This window comes from Crocodylus siamensis, chromosome 12 (assembly GCF_052110815.1).
Source record: "Crocodylus siamensis isolate JL-2025a chromosome 12, ASM5211081v1, whole genome shotgun sequence".
Classification (NCBI taxonomy): domain Eukaryota; kingdom Metazoa; phylum Chordata; order Crocodylia; family Crocodylidae; genus Crocodylus; species Crocodylus siamensis.
This window is the reverse complement of record NC_143406.1, coordinates 22,405,728-22,423,476: the sequence shown is the minus strand read 5'-3', so window position 1 is coordinate 22,423,476 and position 17,749 is coordinate 22,405,728. Positions and strand designations below refer to the sequence as shown.

Genomic DNA, 17,749 nt, shown 5'->3' with positions numbered 1-17,749 from the left:
TAGTCTTGTTTTGTCATTAAAAAGTAGCCATCTGGAAACTGACTTACCTTTTGTAGTAAGTAATTTTTCTCTTTTGTTTGCTTGTTTGTCTATTCCTCTCAGCTTTGTTGATTGTAAAGAATGTGGTCGGAAGATGCACCAGATCTGTGTATTACATTATGATGTTATTTGGCCATTAGGGTAAGTAGTTTTAGATGTCTTTTAGTCCTAAATTCTTCACTGTATATGAACTGTTTGCTGTTGATTTAGCAAACAGTTAGCCTGCTTTGGGGTAAAAAGAGGCAAAGCACCTGTGAATGAACTGCAGTTTTGGTGGTGGTGTTAATGCTTTTTAAACATATTTAGCCAAAATGTGTGGCTTGTCTACGCAGGTGGCATTTCCTCTATTTGCATTACTATTTCTAATAATAAATAAATGGTCGAGGCAGATAACTGATGGGGGAAAAATGCATGTACAATATTCTGCAGAATGACTTGGCCAACTCCTAAGTGCCTACTTTTTTTAAGATTGAACTTAAATTGTTCATATGTCATATAAAAGAGATGAGAAAGTAGATACAAGAACTTTTTTCTGACTACTGGTATTAGTGCAAAGCAAAACTGTATTTTTTAGCTGTAGATTACATCAATGGTAGCATATTTTTACCAAATTTTCAGCAGTCTTTCTTTTTCTTCCAGCTTTGTCTGTGACAATTGTCTAAAGAAAACTGGTAGAACACGTAAAGAGAACAAATTCAGTGCTAAGAGTAAGTTTATGGTCTCTTTAATATTACTATATTTTAGAAATATAAATATGGTCCTCATTATATAATTTCTACAACCTTTTATGTTCCCCAGGCAAATACCTGACACCTTCAACATTGGGGTGCCTGAACAGTGCTAGTGTGTGCCAACATTTTCATTTGTCATGTAGACCTGCTCTTTCCAAGTTTCTAAATAAACAGTGACTCTATACATTTTTCTGAGGTACAAAGTAAAAGGAAACACAGCCATGACTGACTAAACTTAGACTGGTTTGTATGTAGTCTCCAAATAGAAGTGAATGTCTCTTGCTTTGTCAGCAATTGACAGCTGCTGCAAATTTACTTGTAAGGTGTTTGGATCATGGGCGTTTCCAAGGAGTCAAAGAAATTCATGGGATGGTTACGAATATCTCAAGTTTCAAAATCAGTTCGTTGGTACAGCATTCATACTTCACCATGCTTTCTGTTGGTCCTTTCTTTTTTCATAAGGGTATTAAGTAGCATGCAGTCCATGGAAGCAGCAATCTTAGATTGAGAAGACAGTGCGTTTATCCAGATTGTAGATTTTTGCATATAAAGTTAGTGTGTTGATAAATCAGACATACTAACTTTTGCTCTTCTTATTTAAGCATCTGACATTCATAAACTAATTCTAGAAAAGGGCTGTGTGTAAGTACAGGAACTTTTTATTCGTATAATTCATGAAAAGAACAGTTACAAAGTGAGAATTTCAGCACTTTTCACTAGCTTAACTCTTACTATCAAATGGTAGAACTCCCACTGGCTTGAATTTGATGACAGCTATTAGGTAGGTTCTGTGTACTTTTCAGAACTTTACCCTTAATGAAATATGTAGAATGGTGATCTTCAGTATTCTATTTTCTGAGCAGCGTTTTGAGGTACAGTTTTATCGGTGGCTAGTTTGTACAAAATCTTAAGATTAAAAATAATGTGTTCTCGTATCTGATTGTGGACAAGGTAGTGGTTGGGTAAGATATTCCTCTTTACCGTTTTCCAGAGATAACTGCAAAGGCTGTGTTAAGAAAATGGTAGGTGCCTTACCTAGACATTTTTATACTTGGAAATGTTTGGTTTCTTTCAAGTTTATTCTTAATTCAGCATCCTGCTTGAAATACTTATAGTGACAAGAGTATTTTCATGACTTATTTTATCCTTTAGTTATAGGTTATGAGGGTTTTTTGTTGTTGGGGTTTTTTTACTTAGTAAAATTTTAGGATTCCTGGGTGGGTACCATGCTAGGGGCAGCTCTCATCCCTTGGGACTTTTTGCAAGTTTCTTTGTCCATCTGACAAATGTTAAGGCTGACCGGAACAATGAGCCCAAGTTTGCATTGGTTTCCTACCACCTGTCGTCATTTTTCTGAGTTATGCTCATTCAGTCCTCCTTCTGTTCTGATCTTCGAATTTTGTAGAACTCCAGAACCATACAGAATGTTACATAGGCCTGGCAGCTCCTTGGCAGAGGACATTGGGTCACCTAGTACAGTTCCTTCATGTTTTCTGTTAAAAATAAATAACTTTTCTGAACATGTTTTCCATAGAACTTGTTCTATGCATTAAGAGAATGCATATTTGAGTGCCCAAAGAACTGCATCTCTGTGCATGGTTGGTTCTCAGAATGTACCAAAATTGAAAACATGAGCCCAAAAGCTTGATGCTGCTGGGGGGTTTTTTGTTAAGTAATGTTTAACACTCCACACACTACCGTGTTTCATCTTTCACTCTTATTTTAAGCATCTGAATAAAAAAAAAAAAATTAAACCAGAGGAGTGAAGTTAAAAGGATCTATGCCTCTGTCAGTTACAAAATGAAATTCATCTCTCCACAAAGGGATTTGCAAGCCTGTATCACCTAACATTGTCCCATGTTAAGTTATGGAGAGGGTCTTTCACATAACATGAAGAAATCGTGGACATCTTGTAGGATATATACAAAAGATGTAATGATAAAATGATTTCAGTTGGCTATCTGATACAGTGTGCGCTAAAGCATTATTTAGAAGGGGGACAGAGTAAATGGGAACTGCTTTTATAAAGATGTTTGAGCAGCAAATTGTAAAACTGTTGTTTATAAAGGTTACATTAAATAATTTATTTTGACTTAAATTGTAAAAAGGATTTAAGTTAGCCAAAATAAATTATTTCCTTTGTTACTTAATATAAGTGAGGAGCTTCAGTCTTTCCTAGCAGCTGGCAATATTAGTAATCTTTGTAGTTAGAAAGGACTAGAAAACAGACTACATACTAGGAAAAAAGGCAAACTGTAAGGGCCCCTCCACATGTGCAGGTAAAGACATAATGAGATCTAATGCATAGTTTTGGGATTGCGCATTGGTTCCCATTGTACTTTATCACCAGTGCAGGGGAGAGCCTGGGATCACAATCCTGGACTCCCTGTGCAATGGCCTCTGCAGCTGCAAGTCTCACAACAGGGGCAGCATTCTCTGCACTGCCTCTGCGGTGAGCTCCCAGCCAATGTGGGCTATGGGGCTTGCAATGGGGGCAGCACCAAGAATGCTGCCCCCACTGCAAGCCTTTTGACGTGCAGAGCTTGAAGCTGCGACAGTGTTCTCCCCACTACCCCTGCTGCAAGCCCCACAACCAGAGATGCCTCCTGTATTGCAAGCCTTATAGTCAACAAATCTCATGGGGTGGGGTGGTAGTGTTCTCTCTGCAGCAAGCCCCGCACCTGACAATGCCCTCAGTTGATGGGGCTCCTAGCCATAGGGGAGCACTTGGGTGCATGTTGAATTAATGGCATGATTAGAACAAGCTACAAAGTTATTCCACATTTTTGGTGGAATAACTTTGTAGCTTATTGCTTGTTTTATCATGCCATTAATTGGTTGAACATGTAGCTGGGGTCACAACTTGAAGCAATTACCTGGTTAATCACGTCTTAAGTCAGGGGTAGGCAAAATACGGCCTATGCACTGGACCCGCCCTGCCCAATGATTCTATGCTGCCTGTGGCTGCTTCTCTGAAGGAGAATTGTATGCGGTCCATGGCTGCCCTGGTGTGTCTCATCCTTCCCCCTTCCCCATGCCAGCCACTTTCCTCCCTGGCCCAGCCCACCCCTGAACCCCCCAGTGTAGGCTTCAAGGCCAGGAGAACTGAGCTTCTGGCCAGGCTTCTGCCCAATGAGGCTGTCTACATGGATCTATGACTTTGCGGCCGTTTGCAGACCAGGCAGCTTGGCCCCAGGCAACTTAAAGCTCAGGTGAGGTTCTCCCTGCTGGTGGGTGAAGGGTGCAAGGGCCCAGCCTGGCCTCGTGCTGGGAGACTAGGGGCTAGGGAGGGGATGCAGAGAGAAGGGGGGAACACAGTACAGCAGTGGCCTTGCCATGCCTGGATACCCGGCAGCTCCCAGCCCCCTTTTCTCTGCATCCCCTCCCTTACCCGAGTCCCCAGCACTTAGCCAGGCTGGTGCTGCACTGTCTCCATGTGACCCTTCCTCAGGCAGCATGGGCATAGCCAGTGTGGCTTCTGCCCTCACCCCAGCCTGGTGAACTTTCCCGCCCTGGCCCTGCTCCTGGGAGGCAGCAGCGCTCCATCATACCGTCCCCACCTCCCCTCCCCTCCTCCTTCCCCTCCCTTTCCCCACTCAGTGTCCAGCCACCAGGAGTACTTAAACTAAAAAAAGTTGAAAACCCCTGTACTATGGTATCAAGGTGTAGTAATTAAAATGATATATTAAGTAGCCTAATAGGCAAAAGCTGACACTTCTTGTTCTATAAGATATAACCAAGTACATAAAATGGGACTTTTCAAGTTTGCATGACAGTGCAAAGCAAAATAGTCTACACTTCAAAAATTGCATTTTTAAGTTAATAGTCTCTTCAGTAATGTTTTAAGTTGTTGGGTCTGTTGTGTTGTCCAAAACCAGGCTTCCAAACTTTTTCAAACTGGAATTTTAATAGAAGTAATCTTGTTAAACATATTCCCCCATAACCATGTGATCCCATATACAAGACTGCCATATTGCCATAATACCTGAGACCATGGGAATAATAGGAACATATTATGCACTTTAATATAACTGTGTTTATCTCTTACTTTTTATTGAAGGGAGATAATTACACTAGTAACTTTTGTTCTTCAGTTCATCTTCTTTTCCCCTCTTTTGCCTGCCTTTGTTCTCTTGAAAATAATTTGTGTTCATTTGGCTTTTTTCTTCTCCTTAGCTGTCTGGTAACTTCAGTTCTTGAAAGTATCCTCAGTTTCCTTTATTACTTGGTTTTCTCCTGCTTGGTAAACAGTCTTTCTTAGTGGAGAATTCCAGGTCTTTTTAGACCAGAATTTAACAGGTGATGGCTTTGACCACAAAATTGTCAAACAGTATGAAGGATCAGTATGCAAGCTGTCTTGAGCAATGGTCATTAATTACTACAGTATCTAATTCTGTGTTTACAAAAATAATTTTAGAATATTCTGAAAACTGAAGGGCATAGTAGTGGAGGCATGTTCTTCATTTGCCACTCATTTGGCTAGTTGGGGTAGAGAATCAGTTATTCTACAGTGCTATCACAGAATCTAGAGCAGGGGTGTCCAACCTTTTTGAATGTGGGGCTGGATCACTAACTTTTTATCACCCAGTGGGCTGGCAGTGACTGCTCTGTGCTCCGCACTTGGCAGCAGCTCCGTGCTCCACTACTGCCAAGATGCCTTGGCCCAGGGAGCCCCACGCCAGCCACATGCACCCTGCCTGCCCGGCAGAGAGAGGCACAACTAGCTGTCCCCACTGCTGCCAGGCGGGCAGGTAGTGCACAGCCAGTGTGCAGTACTCAAGGGACGGGCAGCAGAGCAGAGAGCCCCAAGTCCACAGCTTGTAACTCGTCCACCCTGCCTACATCTGGGAGGACACATAATCTCCCCTCCCCAAAACCCTCCGGGGGGGTGGGGGGGACTTCCCGCAATTGCAGGGAGCCACACGCCCTCTGGACAAGCTGTCCATGGTTCCATCCCACTCTGCCCCCGGCCCTAGTCCTTGGTCCCATGCACTGCCCTGGCTGAGCAGTGCCCCTGCCCGCCTCTCTCCCTCACTTTGGGGCCTCAAGCTGCCCCCTCCATGCCCCTTCCCCTCCATAGACTTACCTGCAGGGAGCTGATGTCCATGCTCTGACTGCATTCCTTGTCACATGCATATGTGCAGCCCCTTGCATCTTGCTCCCAGCAGCCCAAAGCAGGCTAGAATGCTGCTCACCTGCAAGGGGAAACCTGCCACTTCCTGAGGGAACCCAGGCATCTGGGGGCCCCACTGGGAAAAGGGATTGCAGGTGTCCAGGGCCCTGGCCAGAAGGCATAATTATTGGTAAACATTATCAGCTACAACAGCCAAAAAGTGCAAATGCAGCCAGTCCTCGACTTAAGACATTTTGGGTTACAATGAACAGCATTTACAGCATTTATAAATTGACACCCTGTTTCGACTTTATGACGTTAGTTTCGACTTTGACGCTTGATCCAACACCACGCAGCACCAGTGAACAAGCTCACTGCATTGCCCATCTCCCTGGAGAACATCTGTCCAAACTTCCTTGGTCACTTTCTTTAAGAAAAGAGACAAGACACCAGAAAAACCTGCAACCAAAACTCCTGAAAAGACAATAGCCAAGAACCTTTCAAAAAGTCCAGCCTAGAGCCCTTCAAGAAGTCCAGCAAAGTCACCTCAAAGAAGTCCTTCCAAATCAATATGATTGCTATTTACAATATAAATACATTAATGTAGCTGTATTACTCCATCTATAATTGATTGAGTACAAAATTCTGGGTTATTTTTGGTGAAAATAGGGCATTGGGCCTTGGTTCAGGAACCAGTCCCCGATTTTATAACGTTGTTACTATGGAAAAATCAGTTCCAAATTACAGCGTTTCGATTAAGACGAGGTTTTCGGGAACCAGTCATCTCGTAAGTCTGAGGGTTGCCTGTAGCCAATAATGTAATTTGTCTTTTTATCAGTGCTGATCTGATAGGCAACCAATATATTGGTGCACCTCTACTAAGGGCACCCAAAATGCTAATGCTGTAATAGGTATTGGATCCATTTTGCAACTTCAAATAAGGATTACATTAGAAAAAAGCTGCAGCCTCCTCGTGTAGCTTTTATAGTAATGATGTTAAATGCAGCTAAGAATCAAAATACAGTAGCTTAGTAACAGAAAGAATCTTAATGCTTTAAGGATATGCAGAATATTTACTTCATGCGAGTTGTGTTTTACAGTGGATGAAGCATTAGCATTCTATAAAAATGCAACAGTTGCTGCTGAGTTGTTATCTGTGTAGGCAATCTCTTGTCAACAAAATTATTAGAGGTGCACCAATACATCGGTCCCATATCAGATTGGCACCAGTATAGGGAAAATTAACAATATCAGCTATTGTCTGTTTTGCCTCATGTGGCCGATTAATGTGGCTGATAAATGTCCTGTGCATGCACGCAGCTGCAGTATGCATGGAGTGAAGAGTGCGGCCCAGCGGTAGGGGGAGGGAAGGGATATGGGTGGGGCAGATCATGGCCCCTGCAGTGAGGAAGTGGGACAGGCAGATGCAGGACAGAGCAGCAAGCGGCTCATCCTGAAGCGGGGGGCAGCTCCTGCGCACACCTCGGGAGGGCACGGGGGGCATGTGCCCCCAGATCTGTTCATGGGGCAAGGGCAGGCTCCCGCTACGGGCTGGGACCTGGCACCAGGCTCTTCCCAGCGGAGGCTGCGTCAAGCTACACTCAGGGCAAATAGTGGTGCTGGGGACTAGGGCTGCTATGATGAATTTTGGGGTGCCTGCAGCCCTTCAATGCCTCCCTCCCAGTGCCACCACTGCCTGTCCTGATCCCAGCCCAGCCCCCCCACCAGGAAGAGTCTAGCACCATCCCAACCTGGAGCGCCAGCTTGATCTGTCCTATGCGTAGATCTGGGGCACAGGCCCCCCTGTGCCTTCCCAGAATGTGCACAGTGGTGGGAGCTACTCTCCTCCTGCTCCCCAGATGAGTTGCAGCTCTGTCCCATGCCCCGCCCTGCCCTGCCTGGGCAACGCCTGTCTCTGTCCCACTCCCTCCCTCACTGTGGAGGCCTCTATCTGCCCCTTCCCTCCCCCAGCCCCTTCCCCCACGCCAGTCTTACCAGCCCAATGCTGGTCTCCAAGCTGCCCAGCTGCATATCTGAATTGGATTGGTATCAGCCATTAGTATCAGCCCAAAAAATTTCTGTTGGTGCATCTCTAATAATTATACTGTCTGCATCTGTTAATTTAGACTTTTACTTAGTTTGTAATACTTCATGTGCAGTAGCACGTAATGATGGAGTTACGTTGAAGGGCTTTGGGTATTACTTAGTGGAGCTAACAATGAAGAAGTAAATATAAGGACAAAACATAATTTGTAAAATTAGCTAAAGATATACTTCTTTGTTAAACTGAATTAATGGAACTGATTTCAGTCTCTTTTTTTCTATTTTCTCTGAGAGAAGTTGACACACATACTGCATTTAAAAGGAATTTTCAGTATTGACTCAAATCCAGCCCACTGCAATATGATGTATGGGTGTTCCACATTTTCATTCAGTATACTATCAATGGCAGTGGAAATGTAACAGTTTTTCCTCCAAGAATTGCTGAAGTCAGATTGGTTCATACATAATGAAGTTCTAAAGTGTGTTTTGCTAGTGATGTCATGACTACAGAATTCTAGTAGATTGTGGCAGAACACTATATTAAGGTGTAAAGGTTGAGGCCTGTACTTGGGAGCTTTTATCTGCTATTTTCTTTCAAATATGTATGTTCACTAGGGCATGGACTATGTCTTTTTAAACTGTAAAACTCCCAGTACAGTGTCGACATTTCATGTAATCATAGAGAAGTAGAGCTGGAATGGACCTCCAGAGGTTAGCTTGTCCAACTCCCACCTGAGGCAGGATCATCCCTGTCCAAACTATCCTATACAATCTGTAACTTAAACTCTTACGTATGACTACTGTCAACCTTGATGTAACACAGACATAACACCCTAACCTGTTAGAAGTAAAGCAGAGGAACAATGACATCCAGAGTCTTGCCTCTATAAAATATTGTCAATATATGTGCATGAGGTCTTATGTCAGGGGTGGGCAAAATATGGCCTGAAGGCCAGATCTAGCCCACCAGGCACTTTCATCCAGCCCACGAGCACCCACAAATTAATTGTACCTCACCCAGCCCTTCTGCCCATGAGGGCAGGAGTGAGACAGCCACATACATGGGCTGCCTCTATTGCACAGGGCTTCCCACAGCGCATGTGCAGTTCCCATACTTGTATGCCACCAGGGGAGGCCCTGCATGATAGAGCCAGCTGCCTTCCCCATTCCCTGCCATGGAGTCCAGGACTCCAAAGGGAGCAGAGGCTGGGGCTCCCCTCCATTTAAAGCTGAGTCCTGGGACCTTCACAGCAGGGTGTGGGGAAGGTAGCTAGCGCCATGGCTTAGGGCTTCCCCTGGTCGCACACCAGTGTGGGCGCTGCACGTGTGCCACAGGGAGCCACGCACAATGGAGGCAGGCCAGCCTGGCTACATTTTTCTCCCCAGTGCACAGCATTGGCTGGGGTCACACACTGCAAGGGAGCAGCACCAGTGCCCTGACTGCCCCACTTGCTCATGCTTCTGCCTCCATTCAGGGCCTGTGCACCATGGAAGGAGGGGTCTGCACATACCTACACAATGCTCCCACAAACCCCCCACATAAATACACTCTCCCCATACACCCCACATACACACCTCCCACACGCACAATACAAAAGTAAGACTTTATTTTTTTACCTACTAAATATTATGCAAACAAATTATGACAAAAATGTTTTTTGTGGTACAATTAAAATATGCTATAGTACAGTGGTCACCAATCCAGAGCCTCTTGAAGTTGATCCTGGGCTGCAGGGGCCGTGCGTGTGTGTGCGTGCCCCACCAGCCCAGCAGGTCGGTCAGTGGGGGAGGGAAGGAGCAGAGGGCCAGGGGAGCACATGCAGTGGGGATCGGGCCACAAAGCCCAGTCTGCTGCGCATAAGTTTGGGGGGGAGGGGCAAGTGCCTCCCCCAAACATGAGGCAGCACCAGTAGTTGCAGCAGCTCTTACATAGGGAGTGGGGCCCTACAGGGGTGGGACAGGGGACAGACCCACAAGTGGTTCGTCCAGGAGGTGTGCGGGAGGGTGTGTTCCCCTGGGTCTGTACATAGGGCGGGGCAGGGTGGTTTGGGGCTGCAGCAGCATCAAGCTTTTCCCAGCTGGGGTGTGCTCAGGCTGGGCAGCTGCAGCGCTGGGAGTAGAGCCAGGCCCCTCCATGGCTCCACTCCTAGTACCGCAGCTGCCCAGTCTGAGCACAGCTTAACTGGGAATAGCCCAACGCTGACCCAGCCCCAACCTGCAGCCCACCCTGCCCAGGCGCCCCCTGTACCGTCCCAGGCTGCATGCCCCACCTTGTTTGTGCAGGTCTTGCGCCTCCCTCACTGCTATTTGGGATAGCCGGGGGGGAGGTGCAGATTGACACCGTGGTGAGGGAGAAAGTGGAGCTAGAGCTGGGGCCTCAGTCTGCCCTGCTTCCCCCCCATGTCTCTTTCCCCTCCCCATAAACTTACTTGCTTTGGGTGGAGAAGGTAGATCTTTGGTTCCTCTTAAATTCCAAAAGTGATCTCTGACTAAAAAGGTTGGAGACCACTGCTTTAGTGAGTGTTTGACTTTTAGTATATGACTTGGTTTTTTTCTGGTTCCAAGGTGGCAATCCTTCCCTCCCAAAAGGAGCATTTCCTGGGGGCAAGAGGAGGGACTTCCGGTAGCAAAGGTCGGGGGTTATGGGGTGGGACTTCCAGTCCCAAGATGGCAACCAGGGGGCAGGGCACCTGTCAAGGGCGGGGCTACCCTTGTGGCCCCTTACAGCTACTGAAAACTCATTAAGCAGCTCTCCAGTCAAAATAATTATCCACACCTGTCCTAGGCAGAGAATCACACCCCCTCCCCCTGCTACAAAGGAAGGCAAAACCACCCATAGTTCATACTAATCGGATCACGGGGTAAAACTCCTTCCTGACCCGAAGTATGGCAGTCTGTCTGACTGTGAGTGGAGGTAATGCCCTTTAGCCAGGAACTCCCACTTCGCTCCCAGCAGAAGCATTGGCGTACCCCAGTCAAAGTCCACAGCCTTGGCTGTAGCCAGCATCCAGTGCCTCTGAAGAAAACTTAAAAGCACCCTGACATGTAGCAGAAAGGTGGGGGGGCGGGAGGGAGAGACAGGGGCGACCATTAGAACCCAGAGCATGTGAAGTACCCATAGTAGAACATAGGTCTAGGTGTGCAACCTCTTCTTGAACATCTCCAGTGATGCAGAGTGCACAACCTCCCTGTGTAGTCTATTCCGGTACTCCCCAACCTTTTTTATACTGTGGACCAGGATGGGAGTGAGACGGAGCACATGGAGCCGGCTGCCTCCCTCTGGGGGCTGCTCCGCCACCCAGCTTTAACCTTGCGTGTGACTGCCAGCAGTGGATGCTGCTCGCCTGGACAGACAGGCGGGTCCAAGCAGGACCAAACAGGTCAGCTTCTGCTGTGACCTGACAGCTAACCCTTCACAGCCTAGTACCAAGTTGCAGCCCGGTGGTTGGGAACCTCTGGTCTATTCCACTACCTTACTGTTCTCGCAGCGAAGAAGTTCTTCCAGATATCCCATTTAAATTTACTGTGCTGCAACTTCAGGTCACCAGTCCACATCGTTCTCTCTGCAGCAAGAAAGAAAAGTGATTTCCCTCTTCTTCCCTCATCAAGAAAAGGATTTGAAGTCCAAGTATTTGAAGACTGTTACCATGTTCTCTCTTAAGTACCTTTTCTGCAAGCTGGACATGCTTAGCTCCTTCAACTTCTCCTCATATGACTTGCTTTCCAAGCCCTTATCTTTTTTGTCTACCTCCTGGACCCTCTCTAACTTCTCCACGTCCTTGTAAAAATTTGGAGCCCAGAACTGCACGCACTATTCCAGATGAGCCTAACCCAGGGGCAGGCAATTATTTGAGCTGGAGTGCCGCTTACTGAATTTTGGCAGGGTGTCAAGGGCCACAAGGGTCTCCCCACCCATGACAGGTGCTCTGCCCCTAGTTGCCATCTTGGGACCAGAAGTCCCACCCCCTAACCCCACTGACCTTTGTCAACAGAATTCCCTCCCCTTGCCCCCCAGAAGTACTCCTTTCAACATCTTCATCAATGACTTGGACAAGGGGGTTGAAAGCACATTGTCCAAGTTTGCTGATGACACTAAGATGTGGGGCGAGGTGGGCACACTCGAAGGGAGAGAGAGGCTGCAACTAGATTTCGACAGACTACTACTAGGGGGGACCAGAAAGGTTTAGGGGAGACACTGTTTCCCCTAGCGCACCCTGGCATGACAAGGAACAATGGGCACAAATTATTAGAGAGTAAATTTAGATTAGACCTCTGCAAGAACTACTTCACAATTAGGGCAGCTAGGAGCTGGAACCAACTTCCTAGGGAAGTGGTGCTGGCTCCTACCCTGGGGATCTTTAAGAAGAGGCTTGATGCTTACCTGGCTGGACTCATTTGAGTCCAGTCTTTTGTCCCGCCCAGGCGGGGGGTCGGACTTGAAGATCTACAAGGTCCCTTCCAACCCTACTTCTATGATTCTATGATACAAAAGTGGGCAGATGAGAATAGGATGGGGTTCAACTTAGACAACTGCAGGGTGCTGCACCTTGGGAGAAGGAATCCACAGCATACGTACAGGCTGGGGAGTTCCCTTCTTGAAAGCACAGAGGCGGAAAGGGATCTTGGAGTCATTATTGACTTCAAGATGAACATAAGCCACCAGTGTCAGACCGCAGCCAGCAGGGCCAGCCATACCTTGTCATGCATCCAAAGATGCATCTCAAGGCAGTCCAGAGAGGTAATACTCCCCCTCTATGCGACATTGGTCAGGCCACAATTGGAGTACTGCATCCAGTATTGGGCGCCGCACTTCAAAAAGGATGTGGCCAGCCTGGAGAGAGTTCAGAGGAGAGCCATCCATTTGGTGAGAGAGCAGCAGGACAAGGCCCTATGAGGAGAGACTGAGGGACCTGAACATGTTCAGCCTCGGCAAGAGGAGGCTGAGGGGGGACCTGGTGGCTGCGTACAAACTCATCAGGGGAGATCATCAGCAAATACGAAGAGCCCTATTCTCCCCAGCACCACCTGGGGTGACAAGGAACAATGGCAATAAGCTGATGGAGAATAGGTTTAGGTTAGAGATCAGGAGGCAATATTTTACAGTTAGGGTGACCAGAATCTGGAACCAACTTCCTAGGGAAGTGGTCCTCACCCCTACCTTGGGTAAATTCAAAAAGAGTTTAGATGATCACCTGTCTGGGGTCTTGTGAACCCAGCATTCATTTCTGCCTGTGGCAGAGGGTCAGGCTAGATGATCTGTTCAGGTCCCTCCTGACCCTAGCTACTATGAAACAATGGAGGAGCTGTGGGTGTGGGGGGGGGGGGCACACTTGTGGGAGCATAGATGTGTAGGGAGTATGGGTGTGTGTGTATGTGGTGGGGAGCATGTGGGGTGTGGGTGGGTATGGAGTTTGTTGGGGGAGGGTTAGCCAGGCAGGATTGTGGCATGTCTTGAGGAGGGTTTGCCCACAGCACTGCTGTGGCAGCCAGAGCTCCCACCAATGCTCCTCCAAGCCCAAGCTCCATGCTCCTGCTGCTCCTGTACCCATGCTCCTACTTGCTGCCACTTCACCAACCACTGTTGCCAGTCTTCTGCTGCTTCTCCCTCTACCCCATTTCCCCCCCCCCCCACTCCATGTCCCAGCTGCACAGCAGAGACTGAGGGACGCAGCAGGAACTGGATCCGCCCAGCCAGCACTGCATGGAGTCAGCCGAGAATTGCGGGGGCCAGGCCAGCTCCTGCTGAGTCCTGCAGCCTGGCACTGCGGCCGAGAACCACATGGTGCCAGCACTGCAGCCGGGAACCACGTGGTGGCAGGCAGTGGGGTAGAGAGGAACAGTGGCAGCAGGCAGGAAAGTGGGGAAATGATGACAGCAGATGGGGGTAAGTGGCAGTGAGTGGGCACACTGAGCACAGTGATAGCTGGGCAGGAGCACAGGACCTGAGCCTGTGTGCCAGGGCCAAAGTGGGGCAGCAGGAGCACAGGGCCCAGGCTGGCAGGGACTCTATAGAGCAGGGCCAGGCTGCACCAGCAGAGAAAGGGAGAAACTGGACCAGCTCCATAGAGCCCTGGCCAGCCTACACCCCGTGCTCCTGCCACCCCACTCTGGCCCCTGCCAAGGCAGGTCCCACCCTCCTGCCCAGCTGTCGCTGCACTCCACACACCTGCTTCCTACCACATGACCCCCACCCGCCTGCTGCCGCCATTTCCCCGCTTTCCTGCACACCACCACCACTCCTCCACACCCCCCACCCACCGCTTTGGCACCACCTAGTTCCTGGCTGCAACACCACCACCACCGGATTCAGCAGGAGCTGGCCTGGCCCTGAGGACTGGGATGATCATCCAAAGTCCTCCCCCACCACCCCTTCCTTATCTGAATTTCCTCTCCAGCGGAGGGAGCCAGGAATGGCCCCAGGTGGTAGGCCATGGGGCAGGGCCCAGTGGGCCCTGCAGCTGCTAGGCACTGCTACTGGCTCCCCCTGGGTCCTACTGCCCTTGGTGCTTTGTCATCTTTGACAGGCAGCCAGGGGCAGATAAATATTTCCAAAATTTTCAGGAGCCCTGCATGCCAGTGGAATGGCCTGATGGGCCGGATGCAGCCCGCAGGCCGTATCTTGCCCACCCCGGCCTAACCAGTGCCCAGTAGAAAGGCAGTATCACAAGGACTGGCAGTTATTTTGGAGGAGGGCTGCTTACTGAGATTTCACAAGCAGTCCAGGGCTGTGTGTAGGTAGCCCTGCCCCTGGTCACCATCTTGTGATTACAGGTCCTGCCCTCTAATCCCTGACCTTTGCCACTAGACATCGATGATCTCCCGAGGTCCCTTCCAGTCCTAATGTCTATGAAATCCTTCCCCTTGCCTCAGGAAGTACTCCTTTCAGCAAGGAGGCTTGCCATCTTGGAACCAGAAAAATACCAAATTATATTCTAAAAAGTGAACAGCTAAAACATTCATTAATTTGATTTCAAAAAATATTTTTGTCCTGGTTTACATGCGTTTGTGTAGCGTATATAGAGGCGATTGTACATAATAGCTTAAAATGAAGTCTTACTCTTGTATATTGTGATGGGGGGGCTATGGGTGTGGGGGGGCTATGCATGTGGGTATGTGGGGTATGGGGTTTGTGAGGGGCTTTGGGGGGAGGGTGGCTGGGGTGTGAGGGTGTGTGGGGGTCTGCATGGATGGCTGTGCGAGGGTGGGGTGCATGTATATGGTAGGGTGCATGTGTGGGACTCACCCTATGAACACACCGCCCCCCCGAGTACTGTCGCGGACTCTGTGCTTCCCGGTCCAGCAATGCAGCCGGGAGCCACATGGTGCTGCCATCCAGCCAGGTGTTACCCATTTTGTATTTGTGCTTCTGATTATTCTTTCCAAGGTTTAGCACATTGTGTATGTCTGCTATGTACTTCATTCTGTTGTTAGCTCTGGCCCAGCTCTCCAGCCTGTTGAGATTCTTCTGAATCCTGTAACGTGTTTACAGTCCTTCCCAGCTTTGTGTTGTCTGCAGACTTGCTCCAGAAGCTTTCTATGCCAGCATCCAAATCATTAATAAACGCATTGAACAGCACCAGGCCCAGGACACTCGAAACCTCCTGCCATTCTGACATGGACCGATTTAATAATTATCCTTTGCTTGTGGCTATTGAGCAGTTATCTATCCACCTAATAGTAGTTTTGTCTAGCCCACATTTCTGTAATTTGTTTCTAAAAAGGTTGTATATGACCTTGCCAAAAGCCAGGCTGAAATCCAGATATGCTATATCCACAGCATTCCCTTCATCCATCCAAGCAGATACAAGTTTGCTACGATTTGTTTTTCATACATCTATGGTGGCTGCTTATAATCAGCCCTTCCTACTCCATATGCTTGCAAGTGGACTTCTTAGGATATGTTCTAGTAATATCCCAAGTATTGAAGTGAGGCTAACTATTCTGTAGTTCCTCAGGTTCATCTTTTTGCCTTTTTTTTTAAAGGGTCACTATATTGCCCCTTTTCCAGTCCTCTAGTCCACGACTACATAAAAATCACTACTAAGGGCCCCAAGATCTCCTCTCCCAGTTCCATCAGAACCTTGGGATGAAGTTCATCCAGCCCTGCTGACTTGAATTCATTCAAAACCATCAAAAATTCTCTGACCATTTATTTTTGTTATTTTATCCCTCAACTTGCCACCCGTCCTTATCCAGATACTCCTTATTAGGTGTCTGGTTGCAGCTTAATTTTTTTTATGAAGACTGAGGCAAAGTAGTTGTTGAGTAGATCTGCTGCCTTTGCATCTTTGGTTAGGAGTCCCCCCTGACTTGTTAACAGTGGATCCACAGCTTCCTTGGTCCTTCTTTTCTGGCTAATATACTTATAGAACCTCTTCTTGTTGTCCTTTAGCTTCCTTTGCCAGGTGCAGATCATCCTTTTATCTTTGTCTTCCTCATTTGGTCGTGTAGGTTCTTCCTATTTCTTGGTACACTTCCTTGTTCTGCTCATTTTTTCCATTGCTTGTATGCTTTCCTCTTGTATTTGAAGTATTGTAAAATTTCCTTTCCTTTTGCAGCCATGTTGGTCTCTTGCCATTCACCTCATGCTTGCATCATGTGGGGACAGGTTTTGCTGGGCTTCCAGTACTGTGCCCTTAAGAAGCACCCAGTGCTCCTGGACATCTTTATAGTTTCATAGTTGGTAGGATCGGAAGGGACCTGAGCAGATCATCAAGTCCAACCCCTGCCATGGCAGGACATAGTACTGGGGTCAAACAACCCTGGCAAGTTTTTCATCCAGCCTCCTTTTAAAAACCCCCAGGATAGGAGCCAGCACCACTTCTCTTGGAAGTTGGTTCCAGATCCTAGCCGCCCTGACTGTGAAGTAGGGCCTCCTGATACCTAGCCTAAATCTATCCTCTGCCAGCTTGTGACCATTATTTCTTGTCCCTGGTAGTGCTCAGGGGAACAGGGACTCCCCCAATGCCTGCTGGTCCCCCCTGACCAGTTTGTAAATGGCCACTAGATCCCCCCTCAGCCTTCTCTTGTGGAGGTTGGACGGATTCAGGTCCCTTAACTGCTCCTCGTAGGGCCTGCCCTGCTGACCCCGATCATGCGGGTGGCTCTCCTCTGGACCCTCTCCATGTTGTCCACATCCCTTCTGAAGTGCAGCACCCAGAATTAGACGCACTACTCCAACTGTGGCCTGACCAGTGCCGTGTAGAGGGGGAGGATCACCTCCTTGGACCTGCTTAAGATGTATCTGTGGATGCATGGCAAGGTCCAGTTGGCCTTCCTGAGCGCGTCCCCACACTGTCGGCCCATGTTCATTTTGGCATCAATAATGACTCCAAGATCCTTTTCTGCCTCTGCACTGACAAGAAGGGAGTTCCCCAGCCTGTAGGTATGCTGTTGGTTGCCTTTCATCTTCACCCAAATACATTCTGCTTTGCTGTCATCCTCCCCTTGAACCATGGAACAAGTGTATGTGTGTTTGACATATAAAATAACACTACTATGTTTTCTCTAAGGTAACTCCACCCTGTCCTTCCAAAACTAAGTATAACCCTCGATATTGATATTCCAGTCAAAAGAGCTGTCCCACCAGGTCTGTGTGATGCCAGTAGTCATCTTAACAGGCTGCAGTTTCCAGCTTATTTTGTTTATTCCTCATAGTTCTTGCATTTGTATACATGTGTTGGATGCATTTTGCAATTTGACATTTTCTTTTCCACCACTTGGTGCAGTCCTATAGCTCTCTGGCCCTTTCCCAGAGTTAAGTTGCTTCTTCGAGTCCTTTCCCCTATGGACTGCATGCTTTGTAGATGGAGGGGTCTGGTTA

The 17,749-nt window shown here is 47.9% G+C and overlaps 1 protein-coding gene across 3 annotated transcripts in view; it reads left to right on the top strand.

Annotated features, from left to right (window-relative positions):
* CREBBP (CREB binding lysine acetyltransferase) overlaps positions 1-17,749 on the top strand; it is a 182,032-nt gene that overhangs the window by 140,027 nt on the left and 24,256 nt on the right. For all 3 annotated transcript variants that reach the window (XM_090024768.1, XM_090024767.1, XM_090024766.1), the window contains exons 22-23: positions 103-180; positions 679-746. In XM_090024768.1, coding sequence (XP_089880894.1) covers positions 103-180; positions 679-746 — 146 coding nt within the window. The remainder of the gene's footprint in view (positions 1-102; positions 181-678; positions 747-17,749) is intronic.